Here is a 10,994-nt window from a genome sequence, read left to right on the forward strand (position 1 = left end):
TTTCCTAAAATAATCTTAGAATTTGACTTACTTCCTTTTGCAGCAAGTCCCTGTCTAGTCCTTGTCCTCACAATGTTGCAGGTACAGCTGACACTGTGGCTACCTGTGATAATTCAGGTCTGCCATGATCATTTTAGGCTTAAACAATCAGTCGGTCACCATTCATGGGTGGGAATAGCAAGCAATGGTATAAACATATTCAGATCAACCAAATTAAAAAAGGTTTCCGTGACAATATGACCTGTATCATTCTGCTCATATTTTATTGAACCAATTTACTATTGTTCATTCTCTTTTTCTTATTAGAGTCAGATGGAATTCAGCATTTCCTCACTGTCTACTCAAGAACCAACAAGCACCATTGTACAGAGTGAGCAGAAGCAAACCCCCAAATCTTCCAGTCAGAGTAACCAGATTAAGACTCCTCTTGGAAATTCTGCTGCCAAGCCACCTCAGGGAATGAGGACACCTAACTGTGATGGGACAACACCAGTCAGAAAAGAAGAAGAATCAGCTTTTTGGAAAATAAGCATGGAACGGTCTCGAGTTGATGGTTCACAAGTAGAATTTCAGTCTTTAACACCCAGTCAGATAAAGTCCTTAGAGAAGGGAGAGAAACCACTTCCCGTCTATTGTAGACAAGATTCCTTCCAGAAGGAGAAAGAAGTTACAAAGCTGGAGAAACCCGAGAAGTCTCTCTTGTCTGAAAAGCCATCTGTGGTCACAAAGCAGCCAAAGACAACCAATCCAAGTAGTATTTCTTTAGCCTTGGAGTCTCCTAGACCAAGCCAGTCTTCTGTCAGCACTTTAGATGATGTCTTTCTTCCAGAGCCACCAGCAGTAATGCAATCAGTGACAAAAACCAGTAAGGAACCCGAACACGATGAGGCTGTTACAACTGGACCTCAGCTGTTTTCACAGGTTGGTGTAAGATGTATCAAAAAGCTATACTTTATCACTGTTTGACAAATGCTCTTTTGGAATTTATGGTCAACTTAATAGTATATAGTTTTTGCTATAGTATTAGCTAGACAAAGCAAGGAAAGACAGATGTTCTGCTAAAACGTGAAACAAGCTATTACCAAGCTTTTTCTCATAATACAGATAAAAATATGGAGGGACATTTATCAATGTTTATTTATTCCTTTTTTAAGTTATTTTCTTACTACAATTTTTTTTGCTAATGTGCAACTTATTTATTAACTGTTTTCAGCCTTTTGATACATTTCTTTCACATAAGCAATTTTATTTTTTATTTTTTGCTTTGGTAGTGGTTATTTCTGCTCCATATCTGGGCTGGAGTAAATTTAGTAGTTTTTTCATGCAATGGGACTTTTTTGTGACTTTGGTACTTATAAATAAATCTCTGACCACTGCAAGTCAAAAATCCCTTTTTGCTTTGGTAAGCAAGTTTTTTTTTTCCTTAGGGCACTGCACAATTAAAAAGTTGCACAAAAAAATGAAGTAGTCGCACATGCGACTTTTTTGCGACAATTTTGAGAAAAAAAAAACCTTCTAAATGCTTTGATAAATGTCTCCCATGGTGATCATGGATAGAATTAATATATATATGTTACTGGCATTGGATCCCCACGGTTCCCTTCTTTGCAAATGTTTCCCTAGGTATTATTTAGATTATTGCTCCAAGCATCCCTAAACCAAGATTGGTAGTGCCTATAAACCAAATAAAAATAAATATTTTAAATAAAAAAAATTCAGGAAAAAAAGATACACAACTACATGTGATAAGAGGGGTCATCCCAAGATTAAAGGGGTATTCTGATGTTTTAAAAATGAGTATAATGCTGAGGCCATATAAAAAAAGAAAGGAAAGCTATACTTACCTACCGGCAGCAGCAGAACGAGCGCTGCAACGGAACCTGTGGGATACAAGGGGTAAGTAAGTATAGTTTTTTTTTTTGTTTTTTTTTTTATACAGCCCCAGCATTACTTAATATTTTTTTAAACGCTGGAAAACCCCTCTAAATATTAATACAGATCCACAGGATAGGTTATAACTACCTAAACAGTGGCAGTCTGTCTGCTGTGAGTCCCAAAGTTCACAATAATAGATACCGCTTGTGCCCCTATCACTGTACTTCGCTCCCAGCTTGGCCTCCCCTCTGTCTATGGTCTGTTATGACTTTCCAAGATAGCCAAGTACAGCACTAGGGGAACAAGTGGCCTCTGTTATTTTGATCAGTGGAGGTCCTAGCGGTCGGAACCTATCCAGTTAGCTAGTTATCAACTATTCTGTGGATAAGAAGTAACTTTTAATCTTACTATAAAGCCTTTAACAGTAGATGTTCATAGGTACACATTATCACATCTGATCACTACAAAATTCAAGTCCATGATTAGAACGTCATTTCATTATAGCATTATACAACCTGTTCCATCATTTAATACCTAGTTCCTGTGGGTAACCAACATATTACAATATATGCAATCTTATTAACCCTTTAAGGACCAAGGACCTACCGGTACGTCCTTAGGCCTGCTCTCCTGATATAACGTGGGGTTACGCGGTAACCCCGCCTCATATCACGGCGGGCCCGGCGTCATAGTGAAGCCGGGACCCGCCGCTAATAGCAGAGCTGAGCCGCACGGCTAAAACCGAAAGTGAAAGCTGCCGGTTAATTCAGTGGGCTGTTTGGGATAGCCGCAGCGAAATCGCGGCATCCCGAACAGCTTACAGGACAGCGGGAGGGCCCCTACCTGCCTCCTCGATGTCCGATCGCCGAATGACTGTTCAGTGCCTGAGATCCAGACATGAGCAGTCATGCGGCAGAATCGTCGATCACTGGTTTCTTATGAGAAACCAGTGATCAATGTAAAAGATCAGTGTGTGCAGTGTTATAGGTTCCTATGGGAGCTATAACACTGCAAAAAAAAAGTGAATGAATATCATTTAACCCCTCCCCTATTAAAAGTTTGAATCACCCCCCTTTTCCCATAAAAAAAAAAAACACAGTGTAAATAAAAATAAACAAATATGGTATCACCGCGTGCAGAAATGTCCGAATTATAAAAATATATCATTAATTAAACCGCTCGGTCAATGGCGTGCTCGCAAAAAAATTCCAAAGTCCAAAATAGTGCATTTTTGGTCACTTTTTATATCATTTAAAAATGAATAAAAAGCGATCAATAAGTCCTATCAATGCAAAAATGGCACCGTTAAAAACTTCCGATCACGGCGCAAAAAATGAGCCCTCATACCGCCCCATACACGGAAAAATAAAAAAAAAGTTATAGGGGTCAGAAGATGACAATTTTAAACGGATTAATTTTCCTGCATGTAGTTATGATTTTTCCCAAAAGTTACAAAACAGCGTTTTTTTTCCAATTTTGTTGCACAATGTTTTTTTTTTCCGTTTCACCGTAGATTTTTGGGCAAAATGACTGACGTCATTACAAACTAGAATTGGTGGCGCAAAAAATAAGCCATCATATGGATTTTTAGGTGCAAAATTGAAAGAGTTATGATTTTTTAAAGGCAAGGAGCAAAAAACGAAAATGCAAAAACCGAAAAAACCCCGGTCCTTAAGGGGTTAAACCAGGATCAAGTTCCTCAGTAAGAATCATTAGGCAGTGCTACAAATATATTGTTACGCCTAGCGCTCCGGGTCCCCGCTCCTCCCCGGAGCGCGTACGGCGTCTCTCTCTCCGCAGCGCCCCGGTCGGTCCCGCTGACCGGGAGCGCTGCACTGTCATGGCCGTCGGGGATGCGATTCGCACAGCGGGACGCGCCCGCTCGCGAATCGCATCCCAGGTCACTTACCCGTTCCCGTCCCCTGCTGTCATGTGCTGGCGCGCGCGGCTCCGCTCTCTAGGGCGCGCGCGCGCCAGCTCCCTGAGACTTAAAGGGCCAGTGCACCAATGATTGGTGCCTGGCCCAATTAGCTTAATTGGCTTCCACCTGGTCCCTGACTATATCTGACCTCCTCCCATGCACTCCCTTGCCGGATCTTGTTGCCCTTGTGCCTAGTGAAAGCGTTTTGTGTGTCCAAAGCCTGTGTACCAGAACTTCTGCTATCCACCCTGACTACGAACCTTGCTGCCTGCCCCGACCTTCTGCTACGTCCGACCTTGCTTCTGTCTACTCCCTTGTACCGCGCCTATCTTCAGCAGCCAGAGAGGTTGAGCCGTTGCTAGTGGATACGACCTGGTCACTACCGCCGCAGCAAGACCATCCCGCTTTGCGGCGGGCTCTGGTGAAAACCAGTAGTGGCTTAGAACCGGTCCACTAGCACGGTCCACGCCAATCCCTCTCTGGCACAGAGGATCCACCTCCTGCCAGCCGGCATCGTGACATATATGATCATGAGGATAAACTATTAAGTACACATGGCATAATATATATGAAACCCCCCTACTCCTAGTAAACCCACCAAATAAACCATCCATGCATATAGAAAAGTATATCTGAGCCAACTGTTGGTGCAACCCATGAACGGTTTTGCATGATGCTTTCTTGGGGAATGACAGAATAAACCTAGTAAAAGCTTTAGTTGCACAAAATGACTGTGAAGTGTGTATGTGTGTGTATTTTATAACCTGTATTACACTATGAAGCCTAATAGGTGACAGAGCTGCTTTAATTGGAGACACCTTAATGCTGTGGAGACACAGGGGGACATTTATCAAAGCATTTAGTAGTTTTGTTTTTTTTTGGTTAAAATTGTCGCAAAAAAGTTGCATGTGTGACTACTCTATTTTTTGTGTGACTTTTTGATTGTGCAGTGCCCTAAGCTAAAAAAAAAAAAAAATCTTGCTTACCAAAGCAAAAAGTGATTTTTGACTTGCAGTGGTCAGAGATTTATCAAGTGCGAAAGTCGCAAAAAAGTCACATTGCATGAAAAAACCTACTAAATTTACCCCAGCTCAGACATGGAGCAGAACAAGCCACTACCAAAGCAAAAAAAATTATTGCTTACTTGAAAGAAATGTATCAACAGGCGGAAAACAGTTGATAAATAAGTCGCACATAAGCAAAAAAAATTGTAAGAAAACAAAACAAAAAAAAAAGGAATACATAAGCAAACAGTGATCAATGTCCCCCACAGTGGTCTCATATATTGCAGAATGGTCAGATATTATCATGACAGATCTTTAATCTGCCATCTGTGTAGTATGACTCAGAACTGGCAAGCCAACATCCATGGTCCTTGAAATCTAATTTTCTTAAGGTTTGTTATCTACAAAATAAATAAATAGAAAGCTAAATAGAATTGTCTGGGATAATTGGCAAACATACCCGCTGGAAGGAAATGACAATTCATAATTGGCAGATATTACTTTAAACACTGGGGACGTAATGGGTGTAATCTCCTGCCAATGCCGATTAGCAATGCAGCTTTGTTAACTGTGCAGCAAATGAAATGTTATGTCTGTCTATAAATATTCTGCTTCTCCCAAGATTTCATTTATATTTGTAGATCTGCCGTTGAGGGGCTGAATGTATTTAACTATTGTTTTAACTGAATCCATGGAATGTTGTGATAAAACGTTGAGTTTTAATGGCAAAAAAACCTGATTTGGTTGAAATTGTGGTCACTTGAACGCTAGCTAAAAGGAGTACTCCAGTGATTGCAATTATTTTTAAAATGGACCTTTGTTCAAACTGCACCCGGTGTCCGCTCCTCTTCACTGCTTCCTGGTTTTTCTGACATGTTGCCCCTGAAGGAAATGCCCACTTGAGCAGTCACTGGGCACAGTGGCGTCCTTCCTTTAGTCAGCACAAACAAAAGAATTACAGCATCACACTGCTAGCGCTAAGATATATGTGTAATATAACACTTTTTTCATTGAAATATAGAGAAAAATAGAGGTTCTTAGTCTACCATTTGGCCAAATAGTGTGTACCATCCCACCACAATAAGGTGGCCACAGTTGGGATGGACCCTGCACTATAGACATGCCTCTCTCGGGCTAGCACTAAGCCTACAATTTCTGGGCATGTAAGATCCAGCTATTCCCTACTTAAAAACACCTAGCGGAATGGGTGGAGTGCACAAACCAATATGGAGGCAGCCATTCCCTCCACACTCCACAGTGACTGGCTGAGTGGGCAGTTTCTTTAGGAGCAACCAGGAAGCAAGACCACTCCATCTTGGATGCAGGAAGAGTATCATCTTTTTTTTTATTGCGCCTAACAGCAAAATACCCCAAAATGTGCCTGGATAACCCAAAAAGTACAATTCAGAAATGCTCTGCCTATATAATACACAAGCTACTGAGATGACCTGAAAATACTACCTGGTAATGGTTGGTGGCCTTACATAGACCCCTGGCTGTCTTGAGAAAACCATCAATATTGATTGGGATTCCTAGGGGTCTGGAGGTTTCTCTGATCTCGACAATTACAGTGATAGTATGAATGTCAGTCACAGCCAATCCTTGTGGGGAACAACCATGCCCATATGTCCTTTTAGAGCCTATGGAAACTCATAGATGGGCATCCTGCATTTTTGATTCCCCTCTTTGAGCCAGAGGTTTATGAAAGTAATTTTACATTTTCTTTGCAGGGGCCACTGTAAGGGCAATTACTTTTCTTCCTTTCTTCTCTTTCAATTGTTATTTTATTGTTTACAATGTATTTAGCATACACAAAAGTTCTGGTACAACTGAATAATAAATTTTTAGGATAAACGTAGAAAGAAAATATATAGAATGTCATAGTAGTTTTATATAGTAGTTATAAAATACATTTGGTAATGGTTATAACAGTAGATGCTTAGTGGGAGTAACATAAGATTTTAAAAAAAATACACAACTAGCTACAGTCCTGCATTGCCGTTCCATAAATCCTTTAAGCTCTCACAGTTCTGACACAATTCTCCTTTGTCTTACAGATTAACACTAGCAGTGTTCTTTTGAAGACCGGATTTGATTTTCTTGACAACTGGTAACAAGACTTATCATCTCTGTTGGAAGACACGAGCAAAAATATTTTCTTTATCAGATGGTTTTGTCGTAATGTGCAAACTCTTCTTAGATGGCATTTTGTAAAACTGTATTCATTATTTTCCATTCTTTTGTGAAGCATTTGTTAGTTGAATCTTTATGTACTGTTTTGGTGAAGTCAATGTCTTTTTAAAGGTGCCTATACTATGCTTGTATTCCATTTCCTTTTTTATTACACTATTACAAAGGACATTAAAACCAAAAATGCCTATATACTTAAGTCAAAGGATACTATATGATATTAGTATTGTTGTCTTTATAGTTTAATTCATCTGTAGAATCACATCCTTCAATGTCCCTGCCAATAGACCATAGAGCTGATCACGTCTCGATCCCACACTCATATAACATATACTTTATCCCGTTTTTATAAACAAAATTAAACATTGACACTTGTACTGTAAGAAAAAGTTGTAATACGTATTTCAGGAAATATTGTGGACACTGTTCACACTTGTGTTAGTAGGGTTCATCAAGTTTTCTGTAATTTTGTCAACGTGAATAGTGCAGTCTGCAGAAATAACATAACACACATGGATCCCGATAAAGTCTAAGGGGTCAGGATTTTCCAGTATAGAAGTCATAGCTATGTTATACATATAGATATAATGTTGCTTTGAGATCATATATGTTACATTGGAGACTTAGAAGAGCCCTCATTTTTGTAGCCAGTTGATGATTTTCAACTTTTTAAATAAAAATCAATTTAAAAAAATCTTATAATATACTGTACATACCAAATTTTGACACCATTTCTGTGCTGCTGGCCACAATAACAAAGCCATTTGTCATAGATGCATTAAATATAAAGGTACGTATATCATAAAGTTTGTTTTTATTAATCTAATCCTGAAAGAACCTGCTGTTATGGGTCTTAAACACCTTCACCAGATTATGCAGACATAAAGGATTTGTCAGCAGTTCTCATGTTTACTTGACTACATGTTCTGCAGGGCCTCGGTAACATATATGTTAAAACTTTACTGAAATTGTTTTATGAAATTATTTATTCTACCTATATTGCTTATTAACCAGATTGATATATTGCGCAAAGAGACATAGTTATTTACCATCTCATGTGATTTACATATGCATACATACAGAACAAGACAATACATGTATTTGTACCTTGCTATTTTTGGGGGAGAACAGGATTATCATTTACCACATGCCCTTGAACAGGACCAAGAGCTTGGACCAAGAGCTTGGACCCCCCCACGATCTAAAACTTATAGGGAATAAGGTTTTTAGAATGGCATATCTCCTTTAAGGAATTTTAAGTTAAAGGAGTTGACCACTTCTAAACATTTATTTTAAAACAGGTGGTATGGCACTTTTTTTTTGTTACTTATCTTTGCCTCTGTCCCCGTTATGTGTAATGAGAAGCTCCGCCCATGACCCCTCCTGTCCCCTCTTTTCTGACAGAAAGAAAGCCCGTCCATGACAGGCCTTCCTATGGAGAAGCATGTGACCATTACGACATCATTCAGCCTCCTACATTGAACCTGATCTTTCATTCAGAGTGTTCCATTGAGGTTGAGTAACAGTATGGTTACACACTACTCCATAGGACATCATGTCATGGACAGGAGAGAGAAGACCGGGGATCAGGGGTGGAGCTTCACATTACACATAACAGGGACCAAGGTTAAGACAAGTAAGAATAGTAAGTGACTTAAAAGTGCCATACCACCTATTTTACATAAAATGTCTAGAAATGGCCACCCCCTTAAATAGAAGTAACTAATTAAAAATTCGGACCTATTAGTGAAAAGCTTCTGTTGTACTTAGTATATATCTCTCTATAACATGAACAGCTTATCAAGTTAAAGGGGTTTCCAGCCATTTAAAAGGTTTTACATTGGAGTTAAGGGGTGTTAAAATAAAAATAAAAAACATACTCCCCAGCGGCTGCCGTTCCTTTAGCTTCAACACCACACTTATGTTTTATTCCTGCAAAAAATACTTATTTGGCCAATATCTGCAAGGAAATTGAAAAGTTGCTTGCTGCTGTGTTACTTAAAAAATATAGCTGATCACCATAAAAACAGAACTTAGTAAACAAAAACAAAAAAAGAAGCAAACAAAACCTCATTGAAAACAGGATATTGCACAGGCTAACATGTAGAAAGGGATTAAAACTTGCCTATAATTTAAACAAAGTATCCCATTATAACAGCATAGCATTTTTTATTATACAGTTGTATCCACATTTAGCCTTAAATCTCAACCGTTGTTGTATTTTTATTTGACAGACATTTTATTTAAATTAGTATTTGACTAAACCTTTTACTGTATGCTACTTTTAAATGGGTTGCCCAGGAATAGAAAAAAAATGCTCCCTGTCTGTCTCCAGGTTGGGTGTGGTTCTGCAGCTCAGTTCCAGTGAAGTGAATGGAGCCAAGTTGTAATACCACACATGGAGTTGTTTTTGAAAGACATGGAGTTGTTTTTGAAAGAAATTAGCTGTGTTTTACTTTTCCTGGATAATCCCTTTAAGTCTTTGTACAGTAGATACGTGACAGGTCAGAATGCGTACAGTTTTTTAATATTTTTATATTTACTGGCTCTTCATATCCATACTTATGCCTGTTTTGTACTTGCGTTCTGTATATTTACCTTAAAGGGGTATTTACCTTAATGGGGTACTCCGGCCCTAATACATAAGATGATAAGATGTCTGGCCGCAGGGGTCCCGCCGCTGGGGACCCCCACAATCTGTCATTGCGCACCCACCTTTGTCAGCTTTCCGCAGTGCTGGAGGCTCCAAATGTGTAGCGTGATGGCCAAGAGGCGGAGTATCGGGACATCATGACTCCGCCCCCGTGTGACGTCACACCCCCTCCCATAGACTTGCATAGAGGGGGCTGGACGTGATGTCACACAGGGTTAGAGTCATGACGTCACAATACTTCATCCCTGTGGTCATCACGCTACACATTTGGAGCCTCCAGTCTCGGATAGCTCACAAAGGTGTGTGCGCAATGACAGATTGCGGGAGTCCCCGCGATCAGACATCTTATCCCCTATCATTTGGATAGGGGATAAGATGTATTAGGGCTGGAGTACCCCTTTAATACAGTTTGGTCTCAGGTCCTTCCTCTGTTTACCTGACTTACAATTTGCACATACACAATGTATCTGTGCTTTATAGGGACTGATGGTCTCTACTCTTGGCATCAATAATGCCCTAATCCCGGTGTGGTGTGCTGTAGAACAGCAATAACATATGCCATACTACCTTTATTTAGATCTGGGAGATGCACTCTTTTATATCTTAAAGCGGTTTTATATTCTTTGTTTATTCAAAGACTTTTGTGGCATATATCATATACGGAACTGTTTATCAGCAGAATTATTATTTTTAGAGGGTTTATAGGCATTTATTTAAATTCTATTTGTCAGCAGTCAGTTTTGTATTTGCTAGATGTATCATTGTTTGTACACACTTTTACTTATAGTAAAAACATATATGCATTCACAGTATACACGGAATAATTAATGTTACATGCAAGTAATGTTTTAGAGTGTTGCTTAGTGGCTCTAAGGAGGGTTTACACTTTCTGGTTGTGTATTTATTAGGCAAGTCTGTTACCGGTCCATGTTTTATATAAAGTGAATGGAGTGGCAACCGTCATGTGCATGAATATTTTTCCTAATGTCGGCTAAATTCATACAGTGAGCAGTTTTGTGGCAAATGCTGTCATATCTGGTTTATTGCTCAACATGGTAGAGAGTGCATGGTCCGAAACTACCTTCATGTACAATTCATTGGAAGATGCCCATCGATGACCAATATCATCTAATGGGTGCAGTCATGGAACAGCTGGATCATTGAATTGACAACACTGATAACTTTTGCCTAATAAAGACCATATCAGAGTAATAGGCATGAAGAATATTCTTGGACCATGCACTTTTATCCGTCCCAGTACCAATGCAATGCGGCATTTATCTCTGTTTGTGCTAAACAAGATGTATAGAGTAGATGATAAAACATGAAACACAACTATTCCGTAATATCA

At 39.4% G+C, this 10,994-nt stretch overlaps 1 protein-coding gene across 2 annotated transcripts in view; it reads left to right on the forward strand.

Moving 5' to 3' along the window:
* The window catches only part of C3H1orf198 (chromosome 3 C1orf198 homolog), a 37,821-nt gene extending 30,151 nt beyond the window's left edge, over positions 1–7,670 (forward strand). For both annotated transcript variants that reach the window (XM_056567368.1, XM_056567369.1), the window contains 2 exons: positions 307–921; positions 6,858–7,670. In XM_056567368.1, coding sequence (XP_056423343.1) covers positions 307–921; positions 6,858–6,914 — 672 coding nt within the window. In that variant the 3' untranslated portion in view covers positions 6,915–7,670. The remainder of the gene's footprint in view (positions 1–306; positions 922–6,857) is intronic.
* The last annotated feature ends 3,324 nt before the right edge of the window (positions 7,671–10,994 follow it).

The sequence above is a fragment of the Hyla sarda genome, chromosome 3 (genome assembly GCF_029499605.1).
Source record: "Hyla sarda isolate aHylSar1 chromosome 3, aHylSar1.hap1, whole genome shotgun sequence".
Lineage (NCBI taxonomy): Eukaryota > Metazoa > Chordata > Amphibia > Anura > Hylidae > Hyla > Hyla sarda.